Raw genomic sequence first — 23,910 nt, forward strand, 5'->3', positions numbered from 1 at the left:
CCCCTCAACCTCCTCATCAAAGTCTTTTTATAAAAATTAAAAAGAGCAGAGGCCCAAGAACACACTCATCACTGACCTCCAGGCAGAATATTATCCATCTACAACCATTCTCTGCCTTCTGTCAGCCAGCCAATTCTGAATCCAGGTAGCTAAATATCCCTGTATCCCATACTTCCTGACTTTATGAATGAGCCTACCATGGGGAACCTTATCAAATGCCTGGCTGAAGTCCACATACACCACATCCACTGCTTGACCTTCGTCGACCTGTCTTGTCACCTCCTCAAAGAACTCAATAAGGTTTGTGAGGCATGACCTGCTCCTCATAAAGCCATGCTGACTACCTTTAATTACACTTTGCTTTTCCAAATAGTCATAAATCCTATCCCTCAGAATTCTTTCCAAAACCTTGCTGACCACAGACCTAAGACTGACTGGTCTGTAATTGCCAGGAATTTCTCTATTGCCATTTTTGAAAAGAGGAACAACGTTGTCTCCTTCCAATCCTCTGGTATGACTCCTGTCGAGAGTGAGGAGGCAAAGAGCCTTGCCAGCCGCTTAGCAATCTCCTTTCTCGCTTCCTGAAGCAGCCTAGGATAAATCTGGTCTGGTCATGGGGACTTATCAATCTTAATGTTTTCCAAAATTTCCAGCACATCAACTTCATCAATCTTGATCTGGTCAAGACTGTATCCTAGCTCCTCAAAGTCTTCATTCACAACAAGGTTCCTTTCCTTAGTGAAAACCAAAGCAAAAAAACTCATTTAGGGCTTTCCCTATCTGCTCAGATTCCACGCACAAGTTCCCTCCGCTATCCCTGATCATTCTCTTATTCCTCACGTATGAGTAAAATGCCTTTGGGTTCTCCCTAATCCTTCTTGACAAGCCATTTTCATGCCTCCTCCTGGCTCTCCTCAGTCCATTTCTGAGCTCCTTTTGAGCAAGCCTGTGTTCTTCTTAAGCTGTGCTAGATCCTTGCTTCCTCCACTTTACGTAAGTTGCCTGCTTCCTTTTGATGAGAAGCTCCTCTGTTCTTATCATCCAAGGTTCCTTAATCTTACCCCTTCTTACTTGTTTCAGAGGAACAAATTCATGCATCACTTGCAACAACTGCTCCTTAAATAGCCGCCACATGTCTGCTATGCCCTTTCTGGGGAACAATTGCTCCCAATCTGTACTTTCCAATTCCTGGTGATAGCGTCATAATTTCCTTTTCCCCAGTTTAAATATCTTCCCTCCATAACAGCTGCTTTCCCTCTCCAAGGCTTTGGTAAATGTGAGGCTGTTGTGATCACTGTCACCAAAATGTTCTCCCACTGCGAGATCTGACACCTGTCCTGGCTCATTGCCAAGCACCAAATCCAAAATGGCCTCTCCCCTCGTCAGCCTGTCTATATACCAAGTAAGGAAACCCTCCTGAACACCTGACAAAAATGGCTCCATCCAATCCATCTGCACTTGGGAGGTTCCAATCGATATTGGGAAAGTTGAAATCCCCCATAACAACAAACCTACTACATCTGCACTTTTTTCCAGAATCTGCCGGCCTAGGAGTTCTTCAATCTCTCTACTGCTATTAAGTGGTCTGTAGAAAACCCCCCAATGTGGTGGCTGTTCCCTTGCTGTTCCTAACTCCCACCCATACTGACTCAGTAAACAAACCTTCCTCAGCAACCTTCATTTCTGAAGCTGTGATGCACTTTCTGATTAGCAATGCTACACCCCCTCCTTTTTTTTTCCACCCTCACTATTCTTTTTAAACGTTCTAAACCCTGGAACATCAAGCAACCATTCCTGCCCCTGTGAAACTCGCGTCTCCGTTATGGCCACAGCATCGTAGCCCCAAGTACTGATCCATGCTCTAAGTTCATCACTCTTGTTTCTGAGCAGCAGCTTTCTCCAGTCCTATTTCCCTTACCATTATTAATTCTTCTTATTCAAAGGAGTATGTGGACTTGTGGCTCCCTACCAACATGCACTGCATCACCATTCTCTATATTCAAATACATTTCCATTCTGCAAGTTTACTTTTCTTCTTGTACTTCTTCCTCAGTATCAACTACATCCACCTAAATTAGTGTCCTCCACAAATATAAACATTGTACTTTTGATTGCTTATGTTCAAAACAATATAAATTACAAAGAACAGTAGTCCAGCAATGTTCCTTGTGGAACTCCACGTTCCATCTTTTGTAGTGAGTAAGTGACTTTTAACTCTTTCAATGCTTTTTTTTAAAGCCAGATTTTAAGCTTGAGATTATAAATAAGGCTTTGTAGTAAACAAAAGTAGACATCTAAATTGATTTGAGATGATTCAATTTGTTGAAAGAATGATTTTTACATGGGAGTTGAAGAGCCAGATAAACATCAACATCGTCTCAGTTTAGACATGACAGTAGACAGCTGTCCAAATTTCAATCCGCCAACTGTTTGATATAATATTTGGAAATCTAATCTTTCATGAAGTAAACAACCAACAACATTAATTTTTCTGCTTTATCTTACAGGGCCAAAGAAATAAAATCAAAGCTAGGCATATTGCTGCAGAAGCCGGAGATGATCTCTGAGTACATCATCCCGTACTCAGATAAAGCTGAGAAATCAGCCAAGCCCCACAGGTAATAGATGATAATCGAGAACATTTATTATAATCAGCAAGTAGACACTCTTCTATCCATTAAATATGGGTGTATACTTGTTATTGTTTGATAAATCCACATTTGTCATCTTGTATTAAATCTCTTCAAATGTTGTTGAAACAATTGCTCACTTTTTGCCAAAACAAAACCATTTGCTAAAAAGTGAACTTGATAACTTTTCCACAGGAAACTGAAAGGCTTGAGCCTCTTGTTGATTTTAGGCTATTCTGTTCTGAACATGTCTAATAAGCAGTTGACTTATTACACTTATTATTCTGAGCAAACAATGTCAAAATTTCAAAGCCTAATTATTCTGAGACTGCTATCAACAAGTCTCGTGGTTAGAAGAGATTTGGCTATTTCCTTACCACCACTGATAATGTTAACACTGGTTGAAAAGTTTAAATACATAGAAAAATTATTGCTATTACAAAATGCAGAAGGGTTAGCCTTGGACTGATGGTTATGCAAAATAGTATAAAACTCAGTTGAAACATTTTCTAGAAGTTACACTTAAACTCTAGTGATCTACCAAACTATTGGTATTTGGAAAGAGCTAAACTCTATGTTGAAGTCATGAACAATTTTATTAACTGTCACAGGGTGTGTACAAATATCAATCTTTAAGCACCAAACTTAGACTTATCCGATTCCACCATGGCAAACTGAAGCAATCAATATGAGTTCCCTCTCACACTACTGTGAAACTACGGCTGGTAGGTGGCATTAAGGTAACAGGAGCAATGAAAAAATAGGGTAACTCGTTTTAAAAAGCTCAGTGTTATTGTTCCTACTCAGGCCATTTAAGGATTTAAACAAGATGTTTAATTCTTTCCAAAAACTACCATTTGAATGCAATTTTAACAGATTAGCTAATGTGGTGGACAGCATGCATAAAGTTTCCCTGTCTATTTTGCAAAATATTGTTTCTGATTTTGGGTCCATTCAGGCCCTGACTCTCTCACCATTGGAAATTTTGGGGCATTTTTCATCTTTAAGGTACGTTTGAGTCAGTGAGACGATGAGTTGTCAACCTATTTGATGGTGAAAGGAGACGCAAACCATTTTATTGCTTGGCTTTCACTTGCTCGGACTAGGCAAACTGTCAGCATTAAACATACTGCTAATAGGCAGCCGAACACTTGGGGTTGGATTGAAATCCAACAATCGTCACATACCAGCAGTGCAAAGGGAATGGCACAACAGCTCTCGGTAGCAAAGTTATAAAGTAACAGAAGGCATCGGGGTGCATATTGCCTGACTCTCCAAAACAAGGAAAACATGATTGCGAGATCTGCTTCCAGATCACCATTTCAACCCTGCTAAAAATGCCTATCTCCCCATCATCCATGAGCAGGATGAGGAATATGATAGGTTCAAACAAAAAGTAATGCTGGGGTTCTGATGGTATTTAACCATTACTTGGAAGCATTTTAAGACCCTGTTTATTTTTGAGATTAGCTATGTAAACTGAAGGTTAACTGAAAATCAGAATTATGGACCTCCAACAGCAAGGCCTTTATACTAACTCCAATTTTGTTCCCAGGTTTCACACAAAGACAGGATTATTGAGATACATACATGCACTTAAGAGTAATATAGCATGGAACCAAACCCTTCGGCCCAACACGTCTGCGCTAACCAGGTTTACTGAACAGAACTAGTCCCATTTGCCTGCATCTGGCCCCTATATCCCTCTAAACCTTTCCTATCCAGGTACCTGTCCAAATGTCTTTTAAATGTTGTGATTGAATCCATCTTTCCCAATTCCTCGGGCAGCTTGTTCTATATACATCCCATCTGGCTGAAAAAATTGCTGATCGGGCGCCATTTAAATCTTAAATAATAACTGAAAGAACCATGGATGCTGGAAATCAGAAACAAAAACAGAAATTGCTGGAAAAGCTCAGCAGGTCTTGCAGCATCTGTGGAGAGAAATCAAAGTTAATGTTTTAGGTCCAGTGACCCTTCCTCAGAATTGTCTACAAATGTGGCACAGAGCAAGCCCCCACTGGTTCGGAGGAAGGGTCACTGAACCTAAAACATTGACTTTTGATTTTTCTTCACAGATGCTGTTAGACCTACTGAGCTTTTCCATAATTTCTGTTTCTGTCTTTTAAATCTTTCCCCTCTCACCTTTAAATCTATGCCATCTAGTTTTGGACTCCCTAACCCCGCCAAAAAGACCTTGGCTGTTCAGCTTTTCTATGCCTCTCATGATTTTATAAATCTCATTGTCCTGTGCTTCAGGGAAAAGATATCCCAACCTTGCTAGCCTCTCCTAATAGAAGATCCCTCCAAGTGTATGAAATTCCACCATGCAGTTCAGTCATAATTTTTTATTTAAGTGGATGACAATCAGAGTGCAAGGAATACACCATTATTTACAAAAAGAATGTTGAATTTGAGATTTGGGACATTGGCTGCTTTGAACTGGATTATATCTGATTTTGCTAATAGACACAGTCTTGAAGTCAACAATCATTTCTTTACCATTCTATCCTAGACTGTCGCCAGAAACTAATTATGGTAAAAAATGCTGAAAATTGGAAATGTAACTGCAGGCCTATCTAGATACATTCCAGGGAATGTTATCCTATAAATATTTCAGTTGCTTTGTACATCTATTTAGACTTTAAGTGGATTTAACCCCCAAGTAGTCTGTTTAATTTGCCCATTCTTGACTGAATTTTATTAACCATGCCAATTTGGATCATTCAGAATAACAGTAAATAATAAGAATATAAGAACATAAGGAATGAGAGCAGGAGTTGGCCATTTGGCCCATCAAGTCTGCTGCACCATTCAATAAGGTCATGGCTGATCTTCTCGTGGACTCAGCTCCACTTACCAATCTGCACGCCATAACCCTTAATTCCTTTACTGTTCAAAAATCTATCTATCTTTGTCTTAATGTTACTGTTTAGAACAGTTTTTTTTTTTGGCTTCCAAGAACTTTAATTTCCTCCTGAATAACATCCAGAATGGAGCATGTTTTCCGGATGATTAGGTTATCAGAAATCTGAAATGAGATGTTTTGGACTTTGCCAAGAATCATGCAAATTCAACTTCAAGCTTTATCCTAATATCGGAACATAATCTGTCCTTGCCATGTGTGATTTCTTCACTGGCCAAACAAAAACTAATGCTGGCATGGCAATAATTAGCTACTTTTAATGTTAAGAAACTCTGGAACATTCCATTAAAGAATAACAGAAACCGTTCAAAGCAGTGTTGTTGCATATGACGTGTTAAATCCATTAGCGGTCATCTAGTCTTTGGTGAATAATATGCCAGGAGCATGCATTCCAGAAACTGCAGGTCTTCTGGAATGTTCCTACAGACTAGAATCTTAAGAAAGCAGCTTTCGCCAGTCAAACCAAAGCGAGCCACAGGGAAGTTCTCCAGGTTTCTTCTATTCCACCGGAAAACTCTCTCAACACCTGGCCACACCATTGTAGCCGAAACAAAATCAGGGAGTCAACTTTTGATGAAATATTTATTGAGCATGTTACGTGATCTCTCTTTTAAACAATCATGTGGAAACTCATGCCCAATAACAAAACATTTTGAGACAAGCTGATTAGTTTCACCACTGTAACATTTCACAATCGCAGCCAATGGGTTACTTGTGAAGAAAACTTGCCAGCAAACATGGCACAGAGCAAGGTGTCAAAAATGACAATAAAATAGACAGCTGTATAATCTATAAACAGAAAATGCTGGAAATGCTCAGGTATCATTGATGGAGCAAGAAAAAAATTGAACAGGCAGAACTTAATGCACCCCAAAAGGCAGGTTCGGAGGTAGTGGTCTGTTTGATCTAAGCAGGAAGGTGTGGTGGAGATCTCACAGCCATCCAGCTTCACTGCAATTAATTCTGGGCAGAAAGACTTTTGGGCACTTTCCTGCCTGGCGGCCCATTGCTGGCCTTATCTTGCTGGGCTGGGAGAAGGTCACATTATCCATGGAGGCCACCTGGTGGTGGTGGTAGCCCTGGTTGAAATGCGCTCCGTGCCCACTTAAGAAACCACACCCCTAGAAGAGGGGGAGGGAGTGTAATGCAGAGAGGTTACTGAAGGAAGTCAGTTGTCTGCTTTGTTTTAGATCTTCCTCCCTAACTCAGTCAGCATATCGATCCCTGGAAACTCCATCCCATTCCACCTAGCTCTCTCCAGAGGGATCCAAGACTAATTCTCTGTCCAGATCCCAGTAGAGTGTTGGCAGTGGCTGGCAGCTCTCCGAAGCCTTATGTCTGGACATTCAGTGGTCAGGTCAGCGTGGGCAGCACAAGATTTTATTGTGGATTATGAGCCCCTTGCTGACCATGTTTAATTCCACCCATGTTTTAGGTCGATGACCAACCATCAGAACTCAGGAAAGTTGGTGACTTGAACAAGTGCAATGATAAGGAAAGATGGGAGAGGATGGAAGAGATATTTGGTTCCTTGGTTTTAGTTGAGGATTTCGTGGTAAAGGCTCTTGCCCTTTCTCAAATATAACTTGCATCTGTGATTGGTGTTCCCCTGTTGAGTCTATACTTCCTCTGTACAAAAGTATCACTCAAGTCTGAGAATGGGGTTTGAACCCAGGAATTTCTGGCTTAGAAGAGAGCGTGTAACCCAGTGAGCAAACCTGACACATGTAAATAAAACGACTGAGATGCAGCGAAACAGATTCTAATGTCTTCAGTTGCTTGGCACAAACACTGTTGCCTGAAGGGAACACTTTGTGTTTTAACAGATTACAGCAAATAAAACCACATTGCTTTCACAACAATCCCCTGAAGCAACTTGATTAAGTGAATTACTGCTGAGCTGCATCTCCTGTTTTTTTTCTAAATGGTTAGGCATTGCTGTGATGGATTATTTCATATACAAAATAATGGAAAAACAAATGACAATGATTTAACATGATCTGTTGATGTTAGATGGAGGCCACATTGAGATAAAGCTGCAAGTTACAGAGAATACCACAGATCTGTCTCCTAGATCATTACAAAGAGCTTACATAAACCCGTATATATAACTAGAAGGCACAAGCAAGCATTGTAGTTGTTAGAATGCTACAAATACAATCAACAAGAAGAATAATAGTGAATTTGAGTAAGAACCCAACAATTGTTTTTTTTCTATCTGCTCCTTTGCATGGAATGAAATTTGCCTTGCCTTCAAACGAATAAGTTCATTTCTTTTATTCCACTAATAAAACACACAAATAAGTTATTGATTCTGAAGGAGTTAATGTACATGTTTACATTGAGCTTCAGCCAAACACTTGGCATCACACAGTCTTTGGTGAGGACAGTTGAGTCCTATACACATACCTGAAGAAAGCCGATATATTCTGTGGTTTCCAAAAGTCTTTAGTATTTATACCTCACTTGAAAAGCAAACTGTGCCTATTGCTGTGCTGTGGTATAAGGCAAGTAACTCTTCTTTTAGAATTGAACCATGTTGAATGAACAATCGAAAATCTTTTACTGCCTCACAGATATGGCTTAAACTATATTGGGATGGTAGTCTCAACAGCATCAGCCCCAGTTTGTGAAATGGATTTACCCTGATTAGGAACTACTTTCTAAATCCTCAGACACAAAGCTGCAGTTTTCCATACTCGTTGTTTCTACTTTTCTGTCGATTCTATGAAATTGGCATTAATTTAAATAATCCTTGTTAAAGTTACAAAAATTGATTCCAATCTTTTAGCGTTTATGAATATCTAATGACATGTAGTAAAATAGTTAAGGATCTTTCCAAAGAACCACAGTTCTGTATCTGCACCTTTTTAATGAACCTGTTTCTCTGTTGTTTGAACATGGAAGCAGGCTGCATTGTTGCTGTATACAGCATTATGCAAAATGTACCTTTTATTAGCAAGAACAATCCATGCCATTACAGTAATCAGCAATTATCATGGAACAAACAAGTAGAAAGCTGGAATGCCTAAAAGTAAGAAACAGGAGACAAGCAGCAAATTGGGGTTAGTTAAAGCAAAGAAAAAGATCATTTTATTTTTAAGAAAAAAGGGTGAGCAAGAGACATTATCAATGGAAGATGCAAATATTTGGGCCAATTGGACTTAGAGCATAATTTCTTGTAAAACCCTTCTAAAATGCAATTATGTCACTTGTGCTTTGGCTGTCTGTGTTTTTTTGAAAATTTATTGCATACCTAGGCTTTTTGAGTTATGTGGTGCAACTGATTCAAGTCCATTAGAGGTGTTCTGTTTTTAATATCTGTTCTCTTCCTTCTCACTCCTTCCTTCCATCCCTCCCCCAATTAATTGGTTGTAAAGACATTCAGACAGATAAAGCCAGCTTGGAGGAGCCAGCAACAAGTATAATTAATTAATGCTGACTTACATGCAGTGGAAATATTCCTTATTTCCACAGGGAAAACATATTATGACAATGTTACAAATACATTGCAATTCTGAGCAAAATTGCAGTGTTGGCTGCTGGTAACAACTGTTTACATTTTAGGAAGCCACAGAAGACAATAAAGTTGATTTCTTTCAGTTAACAAGTACTTCATAGCTGTCGTATGCTTTTCTCATTTCCAGATTTTGTATAATCCTTAACCAGACTGTTCTAATTACTACTAAATATTTGTTGAACGGAAAGACCAATGAGCGTGAACATTTGCCCAATTTATTTCCAAAATGACAACTGCAAATTTGCTACAAAATAAATAAATGTACATCTGCTTATTCCCATCTAAGGGAACAACTTACCCATGTCCAGAGGTATGCCAACGTTCTAAGGTAACCCTGAACTGAATGCATTTTTTTTTTGGCAATCCATTTCTGAAAGCATTTTTCTTTTCCAGAATGCCAAAGGAATGTCACAGATTTCAGAGGGAAATGCACAATTGCATTTTTGGTATTATGAAGAACTCCCATTCCTAATTCTGTTGGTGCTTTGGTTGGTCTACTGTTGTTGCATATATTGAGTAACAGTGGAAAGTGATGTTTTGCGTACTATACAGGTAGATTATTCCATTTAAAAAGTTATCGAGTAGCAGAACAGAGTACAGAATACAACTGCAGAGAAGGTACACACGAGAGAGAGATCAGAATTAACATTTGAGAGGTCCTTTCAAAAGTCTGGTAATAGTGGAGAAGAAGCTGTTCTTGAAACTGTGTAAAGGTATGTTCAAACATTTATATCTTCTCCCTGATGGAAGAAGGTGGAAGACAGTATAACCACATTGGGAAGGGTCTTTCATTATATTTGCTGCTTTCCTAAGGCATCAAGAATTGTAGATGGAATCAGTGGATGGAAGGTTGGTTTGAGTGATGGAATGGGTTGTATTTACAACTCTCTGTAGTTTTTTATGGTCTTGGGAAGAGTAGTTGCCATACCACATCGTAGATCCAGATAGAATGCTTTCTGCGGTACAACTATTAAAAAACTGGTAGGAGTCCTTGTGGACATGTCGAATTTCCTTAGCCTCCTGATGAAGTAGAGGCATTTGTTGTGCTTTCTTGACCATCACATCGATGTGGGTGGATCAGGACAGATTGTTGATGAACATCACTCCCAGGAACTTGACACTCTCGACCATCACCACCTCAGTTACCATTGATGCATCAGATGAGCATCTATTTCAGGGTAGCATGGAGTCTATTAGCTCAGTTCATTGAATCTGGGCAAATGAGAAAGATAAGAAAAACAAAGTTGGAAAATGATGGGCAAAAACAGATAATTAAGTGAGATATAGAAAAGAATGCAACACAAAAAAGGGGAAACACTGTAGTAATGATGCCAGGTAGAGACAAAATAGCATATTAAACAAAAGGTGCATGAAGAAACAGAAAATAAAATAGAATAGTGAGAAAGAGAAAAGTTCAAAGAATTGACTGAGAACTTGGTTTTTTTTCTTTTCTTACACTGTGGTTATCTGGTGTCATTATGTATTTCAGTTGTTCTTATATTCAAGCTTCTGATCACGCAGGTACAACTTTAGAGTTAGCTACTGAATAAAATAAAATCATCTTTGGGTGTAGTTTATATTAAAAATCTGGACAGCTATGGAGCCAAAGCAAGTTAAGCACTTTATGCTTTTGTTGTCAGAAAGTTAAGGAGAAAGCAGGGTGTATTTTCATTGCCTTATCAGATTCAGGGTCGGTAACAACTGAAACTTTATGGAGGAATTTCTCCTCATCCTTCGACAGTTACATTTGGAACCAGATTCCAGGGAAAGAAACACATTCCTCAAACTCATTTTGATGCTCACTTTCCCATTATGAAATATATGTTTCTTTTTCAAAGAAATTTCACATGTAAAGGATCAGCCACTTTTCTTTTGAGGAATTCTAAACTTTCATCTACATCTAGTAATATATTGACCACTGATTTTTTCCAGTTTTTAAAATGCTAATTTCTGGTTTATTTTTCATATGGGATAAATGATAATTATTGAGGCTTCAGTCCAAACAAATGAGACAAAACATTTCAAGTGAATATATAAATCTCCATCATGATTATAGTTTGCATCATCAGCAAGCATTTTGTTGATCACATCTGACACATCACTGAATCTGACATCAGCAGAGTTTTTTTCTGGAATTAAGCACTCGCATTATCTTCATGTGATTGATCCTTCTCATAACAACAGGTCAAAATAAGTTCACTAAATGGATTTTGTTGATCACTGGGTAGATAACGGGCCAGAAATTGCTGCCAAAATAACGGTGAGGTTAATAGTGCTTCACAGCAAGTTCTGAAGAGGGGCTGATGTGTAATTAACATTATGAAAATAACATTGTGCAGTCTGATGCAGCATCAAAATATAATGAAGTGTATGGGAGATACAAACTAAACTTACCACATGGCTTGTTCATTTTCAGTTAAGTACTGTTTTAATCTTGTGACATGTATTAATAACCACCAGTCAACTTTTCTGTTAAATAAGTAAAATAAAACTAAGGTAAGTGTAGAATCATGTTCTTTTAGATTCTAATCATTGAAAATGCTTTTTGAAAAACATTTTTATACTGTCTCTTTCCTTGCTTGTCTTAATCTAATCTGTTTTTCCTCTCTTTATTCCATTTTCTGTACTTTGATTCGATATTGAATTCAACACTCTGATTTATGTTTCCTCCTTTGTTCTTGTGCTGATAACTTCGCAGTCCTTCAATCTCATTATTTAAAGAGCTCCACAGTGGGTTGTCTGGATCACTCAAGTTCCAGATTTCCTGTAAAGGGAGTGCACCATTTCCTTGTCCCACTTCCAATAACTTGTGGCACCGAATATTGTCAAGATTAGAGACAAGGGTAAGCCTAAGTGTGCGCTGTTCATTGGTCTGGAACAATAAATTTTGGACTGTTGAGAATTGCTTGTCTAATGGATAATCCTGATTAATGATCCAAAAATCAATGTTGCGTGAGACTGTGATTCTTTGAGGGAAAAAAATCTGACTTGTGCACTGTGGGCCTTTGGAAATCATTCTGTGGGTGATCATGAAGTGAGTGTTTCTCTCTACAATAACTAGGCAGCAACTTCCTCTAAATTAACCTGAATGCCACTTAATCTGGATGCTAAGGTGAGACAGTATTTCATGTAAAATTGATTCTGGATAAAACACAGTTTCAATCAAAACACAACAGCAGTTGAGAGGAGAAGATTATCTCAAACCTCCTTGTATTTGGAATACTAACCTGCCCTTAATAATGAATAATTCATCCTGCTCAACACCTAAAAAGGTTCTTTGTAATCCTGGTTTAGTATTGACTGCTATCTGCTGACAGATTTCATGTAAATAAAGATAATTCATTTCTGACTGTTTGCATTTCTTCTGTTAAATGTGTGCAAAATGCCAAATACAACATGTCATCTTTGAAAGTAATTTTCATAAGAATGAAAAATTGGATGTTACATTGCATTATGTCTGCAAAATCCTACAGATCTCCAATAAGTGACCTTCTAGTCTCTTTTTGATGATGCTACGGAAGGCACATTAGCCAGTAATTCCTCTTCAAATGATTAGACCTTTTAGATTCATTTGACTAATGCTCCAGTTTCATGTCTGATCTAAACCACTGTATTTTAACAATGTAGCTAGAGATTTTTCAATAGAGATTTTAAATTCAAATTCTGGCGCTGGATTTAAACCCACAATTTTCTCAGCTAAAGGCAAAAAGTGGTTTAAATTAATTACGAGGATGTGAAGACCATTCCTTTAACCTCAGTGGCAGGAATATCGATGACATGATAAAATGCTGGAAATAGAAAATCTTGGGAACAAACTACAAAAATTGTGGATACATTCCCAGTGGGTCCCAGATCATTATTGAGAGAAAACTGTTTGCTTTCTGGTTTACATACCGTTGGAGCAAGTGAAATAGGATCCGTACAGTGTGGAAACAGGCCTTTCAGCCCAACAAGTCCACACCAACCCTCTGAAGAGTAACCCACCCAGACCCATTCCCTTACCCTATTACTCTACCTTTACCTCTAACTAATGTACCTAACCTACACATCCCTGAACACTCTGGGTAATTTAGCATGGCCAATCCACCTAACCTGTACATCTTTAGATTGTTGGTAGAAACCAGAGCACCCAGAGGAAACCCATGAAGACACAGGGAGAATGTGCAAACTCCACACAGACAGTTACCCGAGCCTGGAGTCGAACCTGGGTCCCTGTGCGGTGGGCAGTAGTGCTAACCACTATACCGCCGAATTTGTATGTTTTGTAATTGGTAGTATTCCTGTTTGCCTAAGTGTGGAAAGATTCAGAGCATATGAATAAAATAAATAACAACAATGCAGAGAAAAATGCTGGTGATTTCATTGACAGTCCTTGTATTAAGGATATTCCCATTTATCTGCTGGAGCAAGCCATGTGTTAATAATCACCACGACCTTTACAGGTGTGTGGCACAATATCTAGACAGGGAAAAGGACTATCTTGAACAAATAAATTCATCTACCCAACAAAATGTACTGTAGAGGTCAAATTCTTGTAAGCAAGAAATGGCTCTCTTTTCAGTTCCACCTAAATTATGAATTCAATAATTAATCAAACTGCCCTGCAAGAATTTAATAATAGCTTACTTTTAGCTCCTGGCAGAAGAATTCCAGGTCCATAAACGTTTGCTATGAATTTCACAATTAAAAAGCTGGAACTTTGGTAAGATTAAACAGTATGATCAGAATCTGATAGGAAAGAGCATTATACAGAACAACCTCGGTTATCCAAACATCAATTATCTGAATTTTGGATTATCCGAACATAATCTCGTAAATGCTTTCTTTGTTTACAATCAGATCAGTAATCCAAATGATCAGTTATCTAAACAAAATAGTCCTCGCCCGTCTCGTTTGGAGAAATGAGGTCGTTATGTAATGTCACAAAATATTTGCCTTGTTCAATACTGCTGTGTGGAACACTCGCAAACCCAATATTTTTGATGGTTATGTTTTATGGTTTGACGATCTCTATCTCAGGCTTGCTGCACTACTCCAGCAAAGTGAAAATCAAGCTGGACGAATAGCACATCATTTTCCTCTTGGAGACCCTGCAGCCTTCTGGACTCAATATCAAGTTCAATAACTTTAGTGCTTAAACCCTCCCATGTCCTTCCCCCAATCCCCACACACCAGGGTCTTGTTATCACATAGTCTGCTATTACACACAATACACTGTTGACACTAATAATTCACCCTCTTGTGCCAGATTGTTATCTACTCCAACTCTTCTCTCTCTTTGGGCTTTATTCTCACCTATTGTTTCCTCTTTACCCATTGCCCCTATCTTCTGTACATAAACTGACATTTTCCTGGCTACCATCAGTTCCAAGGGAGGGTTAGTTGATCCAAAATATTACCTCTGCTTTCTCTCTACAGATGCTACCAGACTGGCTAGACTTTTCCAGCAGTTTCTGCTTTTGTTTCTGATTTACAGCATTCCCAGTTCTTTCAGTTATTTTTGATGGTTAAACTGATGCTAAAGATGTTGTAATGAAGGCAGTGAAACTAACATTTTGAAGTTTGCTGCGTATGAAATTCCTGGTGGGCAGGACTGCTCAATTAAACTAAACCAAGACATACCAAGTATATTTTAACTGCACAGAGAAGCCAAAAAAACAACTTCATTAATATCTGTGGCAATACACAAAACCCAAATAAGGTGAGCCAAAATGCCTCTTTAGTATTTAGCTTAGCAACCATTTTGATGTATGCCTCTGTGAATCACTCCAGGAGAATGTTGCTAGAGCTGTATAGATACAAGCTGCTCTTTTGAGGGAGACACTCCCCATTGTTCTGGGAAGTATAATATCAAGATGTGGAAATAAAATTCATCGCCTGCTGGTATTCATAATATCCAATAAACCACAATAGCTATTTCGTAAATTTATCTCTACATTTATTCAGTCATACTGTTAATCTAATGACTGCCATTTGAAAGTGGGTTGAATATGTAAGTCCTTACTTTCTTAAAATAATACATTGTTTTGTTTTGTTTTGTAGGCCTTCCCAACTAGAGGCACTGAAGTGGCGTGAATCTCTGGAGAAGCTTCTGATGAACAATTGTAAGAAATCTTATTGATAATCTGTTTTAAAAATCTCAAAAAATGTAGTCACTTTATGTTTCTTTCAGAACATAGATTTCTTGGTGTAGCATAATAACAACATCTTGTCTTCATTTAGCACTTTTATGATAGCGAAATGACCCAGTAGCAGAATTCCATTCCACCACAATCTGTAATTTTATGGTCTGGTTATATATCTTTCACCCCACCATGACCCCCAAGCCAAGCAGCAACCCTGGTTCAATGAGGGTGGCAGCAGACTATGTCAGACGTAACATCAGGCGTATCTAAATATAAGGCTAATCTGGTGAAGCTACAGCTCTGTTGCATGCACGTTCAAAAGGAAGCCTCACTCTGTAGACAGAGATAAATGATCTGATAACAAACAGATCAGATCAAAGCTTTGCCCTGTCACATCCAGTTGTGAAAGACGACAGATGATTGTACAACCCACAGGAGGAGGGGGATGGATTTGGATATGTTCATCTTCAATGATTGCAGAACTCAGCCTATCAGTGCAAAAGACAAGGTTACCACATTCAGCCTGAAGTGCCCATTCGATGAGCTGGCTTGACTCACTACTAAAGGCTCCACCTAAGCTGAATCCACTCTTCAGCTGATTTAATTCACTCTACATGGTATCAAGAAGTGGCTGTAGACACTGAGCCTGATAATAATCGGATTGCAGTGCCGATGGCCTAGACTCCTGAACTGGGCAATCCCCTAATCAAGCTGTTCCAGTACAACTACAACAATGACATCAATCCAGAATGGAAAATTGCCCGGCTGAATCCTGTCTGCAAACAGTAGGACAAATTCAATTTGACCAATTACTGTACCACCAATCTGTTCTCAATCATCAGCAGATTCATGGCGCAATAATTGGACAGTTGAATAGGCATACTTACTTAGGGCGGCACAATAGCTCATTGGTTAGCAGTGCTGCCTCACAGCACCACAGACCCAGGTTCAATTCCAGCCACGGGTGACTGTCTGTGTGGAGTTTACACATTCCCCCCGTGCCTGCGTGGGTTTCCGCCGGGTGCTCCAGTTTCCTCCCAAAATCCAAAGATGTGCAGTTCAGGTGAATTGGCCACGCTAAATTGCCCATTCAGGGGTGAATATAGGGTAGGGGAATGGATCTGGGTGGGTTACTCTTCGGTGGGTCAGTGTGGACTTGTTGAGCCAAGGGGCCTGTTTCCATACTGTAGGTAAACTAATCTAAACCACTCACAAATGCTCAGGTTTGAATACTCCACAAGAACCATTCAGTTCTAGATGTTATTATAGCCTTTGTCCAAATATAGGCACAAGAGCTGAAATCCCAAGGTGAGATGAGAATAACTAACATCAAGGCAATATTTGACTAAGTGTGATGTCAAGGTGCATCCACACCTCCATCCAAGGCCCCAAAGGATCTTTTCACATCTGGCAGAGATTTTCTTGCACCTCCAAATACCTTATCTACTGTGTCCATTGCTCTCGATGTGGTCTCCTCTACATTGGAGAGACAGGACACCAAATTGCGAAATGTTTCAGAGAACATCTTTGGGATACTAAACAACTCCACTGCCCTGTGGCTGATCACTTCAACTGCCCCTCCCACTCTGCCAAGGAAAGGCAAGTCACGGGCCTCCTCCACTGCCAAATCCTAGCCAAATGACAACTGGAGAAAGAACACCTCATCCTCCACCTTGAGACCCTCCAACCACACAGAATCAATGTTGATTTCACCAGTTTCGTCATCTCCCTTCCCCCACCCTATCCCAGATCCAACCCGCCAATTCAACACCACCTGTGCATTTTCCTTCCCATGTATCCACTCCACCTTCCACTCCAACCTATCACCATCACACCTCCCCTCCCCCCCACCTTCATCCATTCCTAGTTATCATATTCCTAGGTACCTTTCCCCCCAGCCCCAGCTCCTCCTATTTATCATTTATCTCTCAGCCCCCTTAGGACCCCCCACATTCCTATTGAAGAGCTTATACTCAAAATGTTGACTCTCCTTCTCCTTGGATGCTGCCTGACCCACTGTGCTTTTCCAGTGCCACATTTTTTTATTCTGATCTCAGCATCTGCAGCCCTCACTTTCTCCTAAGTGATGTCAAGGAGCCCTAGTCAAATTAAAGTTAATGGGGACTGTGTGGAGAAACCCTCCACTGGCTGGAGTAATAACTTACATGCAGTTCACTGCTGGAAGTTTCAACCCCAGGCCACAATGATATGAGTCCATAAAGCTAGTGTCCTGTGCCAAACTATTTTTGACTGCTTCACCAATGACCTACCTTCCACCTTAAATTCAGAAGTGGGATTGCATGTTGATAATTGCACATTGTTCAATATCACTGGCAACTCTTCAGATAATGAAGCAGTTCAAGACCCAGAGTTGAGTTTGAGGAGCTAATTGGCACATAATATTCATGCCAGGCAAGCATCTGGTAACATATGTCTAACTTCCTTCCCATGACATTCAACAACTATCATCAAATGCCCCATTAAAACATTTTAGTCATTGACCAGAAAATTAAGTAGACCACCTGTACAGTTACTATGGCTACGAGAGCAAATCAGAAGCTGGAAATTCTGCTGAATCTAACTACGTGCCTGACTCCCCAAATTCATTCTACCATTTAAAAGGAACATGTGAATCTTCTGTATTTGGAAGTACAATTTTAATATGTGGATGATAATAAATTGGGGAGGCATAATTTGTGTTTTGGAACCATTTTCATAAATTAAGGTACTAATAATCTTGTGGGATGAGAATGTAAATAATAAATGGATTTATTATAAACAAGTGTCGTGATGCATTTTGATAGGGAAATTAAGGAGATCACATAGCCCTTGGAAAATAAGTTTCCAAATGGGACAAAGGAGCAAATGGAATTTGAGGGTACATATTCACAATTCACAAAAGTTATTAGCTCCCCAAAATGCAAAGGATTCAGGTTCACGCTTATAGGGATAAAGTTTAAATGTTATGGGAAATACATAAAGAACCTTAATTAGTTAGATCATATGGCATACTGTACACAGTGTTTCTCTTCTTGTTACAAAATATAGAGACATTGCAGAAGAAGTTAGAATAATTTACATAAATTGTCCCATAACTAAGGATTTATAATTAGCAGGAAAGATGAGCAGGCTAATTTCTCTAGAAAATGGAAGACTGGTCGAATGACCTGATGGAGCTCATTATAATTATATGGAGGGTTGATGGATGTTGCAAAAAGTGTTTCCACTTGTGAATTGTGTAAAACCAGGAACCACAAATATAAAATAGCCACTAATAAGTTGGTATGGAAAAAAGGGGAAAGTGCATTTGCTCAGTTAGAATGTGGAACGTCCTACCACCGTTGACATGCATAGTATAAATATATTTGGGAAGATAGGGAAATACATATCAGAAAAAGGAATAGAATGATATACTGAGAGGGATTCATAAATAAGGTACTCCAAGGCTTGTGTAGGTTGTTGAAACAAAAACCATTGAGCCAGATGGTCTATTTCTGTGCTGTAAATTCTATGTAAATGTACATAATTTTTAGAAAAGCTTAACAAAGTAATATTCAGTATTTCTAGCAATGAAAAACAAATCACACCACTGTTGTTTTAAGTAGTGGTTTGAGTGCACTGGGTCATGACAGCCTGAAGTGAGCAATTAGGTCAGAAAGGGTAAATTTTGGGAAGAGCACACAGATCTTCCTTGAGACAAGCTCATCCTGCCAATTGCAAGCCCCTTCTGAAATACCCTCCTCTTGGAAACAGACAGATGGAGATCATTCCTGAGGTTCTCTTCAAAAGCATCCTGTCACTGACATTTTACTCCTATCTGCCAAGCAGTAGCTCCTTCCCATTGCCTTCAGTGAGGCACAGTGGCATGCATATTGCAGTGCCGAGAGGGTTATGCTATTTCTTCAGCTACGGCACCCAGACCATTAAACCTCATAAAAAATTGCCTGCCATCCAGGTTTATGGAATTCCTCCCCCTAATTTTACATTGATAACATTCTGGCGCTCAAAAGATCACTGAAACCAGACATGTCAAAACATTGGCCTTTGTTGAAATGACATTTTATGATGTGTCTTATAAAAACTTTTGAACACAAGAAACAGATTTTAATCCGTGGTTATCTGAACTGCAGAGTTGAACACAAATATTGCTCACATCAGGGGACGCGGGTTGGTCATCTCTTGTGTTGTTTGCCCTTTGCTGACATCTGGACAACTTTTTTTCACTGCAATGGTCCATATCAAAACAGTTACCAAACTTTCTCATATATGGTATCAAGCACACATGGCCAAGAATGTCAAACACCGTAGCCAGATTTAATCGACAGTAGAATGAAAGTGTTTGTGATTAAATCATGAAATTTTCTCGTTTAATCTATTCCAGCTGATGGCTGTGGTGAACATGATAAACTTAGAAAGATATTTTCCACTGATTTGTTTCCAGATGGGCAGGCTGCCTTCAAAGCTTTCCTCCAGTCAGAACATAGCGAGGAGAACATTGAGTTCTGGATGGCCTGTGAGGACTACAAAGCAACCAAATCAGCCATTAAGCTGGCTTCCAAGGCAAAGAAGATCTATGAGGATTTCATTGAAAAAGAGGCTCCAAAAGAGGTTGGTCAATCCACAGAGGAGAAGGCGTAAATGTGCCTTTGTTTGACATGGAAATATAGCAGTCGAGAGTGTGGTGCTGGAAAAGCCCAGCAGGTCAGGCAGCATCTGAGGAGCATGAAAATCGACGTTTCAGACAAAAGCCCTTCATCAGGAATGAGGCTGGGAGCCTCGGGGGTGGAGAGATAAATGGGACGGGAGTAGGGCTGGGGGAAAGATAGCTGAGAGTGCAATAGGTGGATGGAGGTAGGGGGAAGGTAATAGGTCAGAGGGGGCGGTAGAGCGGAAGTTGGGAAGGAAGGTGGACAGATGGGATGGGTCATGAGGACGTTACTGAGCTGGATGGTTGGAACTACTCTCTCTTTCTAACTGAACATGGGGAATCTATTATTATTTCCCTTCACACAGTTATTGCTGGCTTTCACTTCATCAAGGAAGTCATTTTAGTGAAGAATCCAATTTAATCAGTATTTAATAGCTTTGTGCTTCAGATTTGAAATTGGAACGCTCATGTCATTTTTCTATGCATTGCAGTGATTGATCTGGTTCATTATAAAACTATCAAAAAACAAATCAGTTAGTTCTAACATGGAAAGCAGTAACAGAGACTAGACATTATTAAAGTATTGTTTTCATCTGTAGTGTTCCAAGATCAAAAAGTTTTATTTGCCTTGGGAAATAATAAGGCCTTTCTGCAAGAGGTAATGTTAAAATTATATCATAACCCCAGAGAAGATTAGTCAATGGTGATCAGGCATCATGCACATCATAACATCTGGAATGTATTGGCACTCCACATTGATAGAGTTATGAAACATAGTGGCAGTGTAAGGGACATTTGCTGACATGTTATAAGTTTATGAGGTCAGTTATTATGAAGATATCCATTGTAAACTCTGCTCGTAAAATAATTCTCTACTTACAAATAAGAATGCGGGACATGTTTTCATAACATGATTAATTCATACTTTATAGGAAAACTAGACAAAATCTTTATTCCACTTCAGGATAGCCTTTATAAACATCCATAAACTTTCTTATCATGAAATAAATAATCCTCATGATAATGTTGATAGTATGCATGAAGTACTTTCCATTTCTAGGTTTGCTTATAGAGCTATGTCTTCAGAAATATTCTGAATGCAAAGATCACATGAAACATTCAATTTTTAACCATGCTGAATTTCCAAATGTACTTGATTTTATAGCAAGTGTTCCATAGATTAATGGTCCTGAATGTTAAAGTTGCACTATCCAAGTAAAAGTTAGGAGCAGGAGTAATCTTTCAACTCTTTAAGCCTGCTCCATCAGTCTCTAAAGTCATAGCTGATCAGTAACTCTGACCAATCTAATTATGTTGCATGCAGTCTTTGGATGAAGACAGGAATCCTATGCTCACCTTTGCAGGGAGCAGATGTATTCTGTACCATTCCCAAAAGTCCTTAGTAATTCTGTACCATTCCCAAAAGTGCCTGACTAGTAATGTAGACTGTACTGATTGATATCATTTAGCAACCCATCTTGTTAATTATCTTCGGGTAAAAAATGAGGTCTGCAGATGCTGGAGATCACAGCTGAAAATGTGTTGCTGGTTAAAGCACAGCAGGTTAGGCAGCATCCAAGGAATAGGAAATTCGACGTTTCGGGCATAAGCCCTTCATCAGGAAAGCTGATGAAGGGCTTATGCCTGAAACGTCGAATTTCCTATTCCTTGGATGCTGCCTAACCTGCTGTGCTTTAACCAGCAACACATTTTCATCTTGTTAATTGGCCATGTACCTTTTCTACTTAGACTCACTCATTAGTGGTCTGTGCTCGGCCACTGATTTTTTGATAGCAGCTTGACACAATATAGACAAAGGAGGAATCGTGGGAGTGAACTTTTACAAATAATTTTTCTAGTCTGTGCCACACACTGGCAGAGGTGGCAGGCATCATCAGGTGGTTGGGCAGCATCCGAGGAGCAGGAGAATCGATGTTTCAGGCAAAAGCACTGCATCAAACAAAATAATACCACAACAAAAAAATCTGACTTTAACCCAAAGATTCTTAATGAGCATTCCTGTTCCAAAAATGATGCTTCACAATCTAACAAGTACACATCATGAGTTTTCGCCTCCTGTTCTGCAGATCAATGTTGATCACTACACCAAGGAGATGACCCTGAAGAGCCTTGTTGATCCTTCACCTTCAACCTTTGAACTGGCTCAGAAGAAAGTGCTGAATTTGATGGAGAAGGATTCATTCAGCAGGTTTCTGAAATCTGAACTGTATCTGGAGCTGACAAAGTAACAATGTAGCTGGGCTGTGCAAAGGGAGGGTGGAATAAAATCATTGATATCTCCCACATAGTCGCTAACTGAATATTCTCTCACTGCTGTTAGCTAAAACAAAATATTCCAAGTGTTATTTCTTTAAAGCTTTGGGCACCATGCTGGCATCAATTAAATCTAACACTTGTCTTTGCATAGCCCTGAAATAAACAGGTACCATCTATGGGAAAGTGTACCTTTTAATGTTGTGCTTGTCTTTCATGTGTGCTTTTTTTTTCTTTATTTTTTCCAAAGATTATATCCAATGATAAATGACCATGTGGCTTCAAATAAATTTTTGGGCAATTCAAATCATTCCTTTAGTATTACTGTCACCATCAGGGCAAGAATTGGGGAAAAAAAAACACCTGTAGATAAAAGACAGAAAGTAAAGAGATCCTAGACCTTCCTCTAAGCAAGCACCTTTCATCATTCCTATATTGAGAAAACAGAATCTCTGTAACAGTTTAGGGAACAAATGTTAAGGAAGGTTTTTAATTGGGGTTATCAAAGTTTGTATACTTACTATTGAAGCCCACTACGAATATATCACACTTCACTAAGGGTACGCTTTTAATCTACAGTAAATATTTTGAGAGTTTACTTTAACCTACAGAAGCATACCAGTGGGCAGAGTATGCAATACATATATCAGCAGATGCAGCCCATACATTTTCATAGCTTTACGTAGATAAGGGTCTTTATAAACCATTCATTCAGGCAGTTTATGTTGCTCATACAGATCATCATCTTTACTGTGGTGAGGTGTGGTTATTCCAACTAAATTGTAGACTGCACTGGTACACTCGGTTAAAGACTTGCACAAGTTCATACGATCATTCATCTAATCGCACTAAAGCATTTAGGTATAAAAAACAAATTTCCCTTTTTCACCTGAAAAGTAACTTCCAATAACTAGCACATTGTTCAGTAAGAGTGTGCACATTAATTCCTCAATAATTAACGATATTTCAGTGGCAACACAACATTGTATCACAGATATTTCACTGACAGAAGCAGAGTGAGCATAGGCACTTTACTGTAGTGGATTTTTAACCATATCATGTCAGATAGATTTAGTTCAAACATACGTGAAAGCAAGGACGATGAACCTTGAGACACATTTTGGACAATATGTCTAAATGATAACTATTATAATCAGTTAATTCAACATAAACACAAGCCCTTAATACACACTTTACATTCAAATTAAATAACTCAGTAAACCAGAAAGTGCCTGAATTCATGGGTTTTCCACTACTGTAAAAGATCCAAACAGTTCATGCTGAGATATATCCAATTATAATCTTGACTAACAAATCCAGGTTATACATAATGCAATAGGTCCACATGGTTTTGTGCCAAAGTTTCCAAATATAATTTAAAGTTATACAAGAGTGTTGTTTCTGTCATCTACTGGTGTCAGCAGACAATAGCATGAAACAGAATAGCCTCAACATCATCACAGAGACTTGTGACACTTATTTTTCTCTTACACTTTTCTACCTGGAAATATTGGTACTTCTCCATCAGATGATGGGCATCTGCTAGCGATGCCAAGATTATACCAACTCTGTCACAGAATGGCTGGAATGTGTTGGATGACTTGAAGGAAAACAAAAGAGGATGGAGGTGAAACAGCCATAGAGAGTAGCACTTACCAACTTGATACGTATTGTATTTTGCTGGAATAAGTGAAGCGTTTTAAGAAAGGAAAGGTCTGAAGGAAGTCAAACAATCTGATAGAAATGCTGCTTAGCCCACATAGCAGCACTTATCAAGAACTGTCTGA

The 23,910-nt window shown here is 39.0% G+C and overlaps 1 protein-coding gene across 1 annotated transcript in view; it reads left to right on the forward strand.

Annotated features, from left to right (window-relative positions):
* Positions 1-22,327, forward strand: part of LOC132818973 (regulator of G-protein signaling 5-like) — a 42,162-nt gene extending 19,835 nt beyond the window's left edge. The window contains exons 2-5 of the mRNA XM_060830165.1: positions 2,508-2,618; positions 15,119-15,180; positions 19,643-19,809; positions 21,937-22,327. Of these exons, the coding sequence (XP_060686148.1) occupies positions 2,508-2,618; positions 15,119-15,180; positions 19,643-19,809; positions 21,937-22,098 (502 nt within the window). The 3' untranslated portion in view covers positions 22,099-22,327. The remainder of the gene's footprint in view (positions 1-2,507; positions 2,619-15,118; positions 15,181-19,642; positions 19,810-21,936) is intronic.
* Positions 22,328-23,910: the final 1,583 nt, after the last annotated feature.

The sequence above is a fragment of the Hemiscyllium ocellatum genome, chromosome 9, assembly GCF_020745735.1.
Source record: "Hemiscyllium ocellatum isolate sHemOce1 chromosome 9, sHemOce1.pat.X.cur, whole genome shotgun sequence".
In the NCBI taxonomy this organism is placed as follows: domain Eukaryota; kingdom Metazoa; phylum Chordata; class Chondrichthyes; order Orectolobiformes; family Hemiscylliidae; genus Hemiscyllium; species Hemiscyllium ocellatum.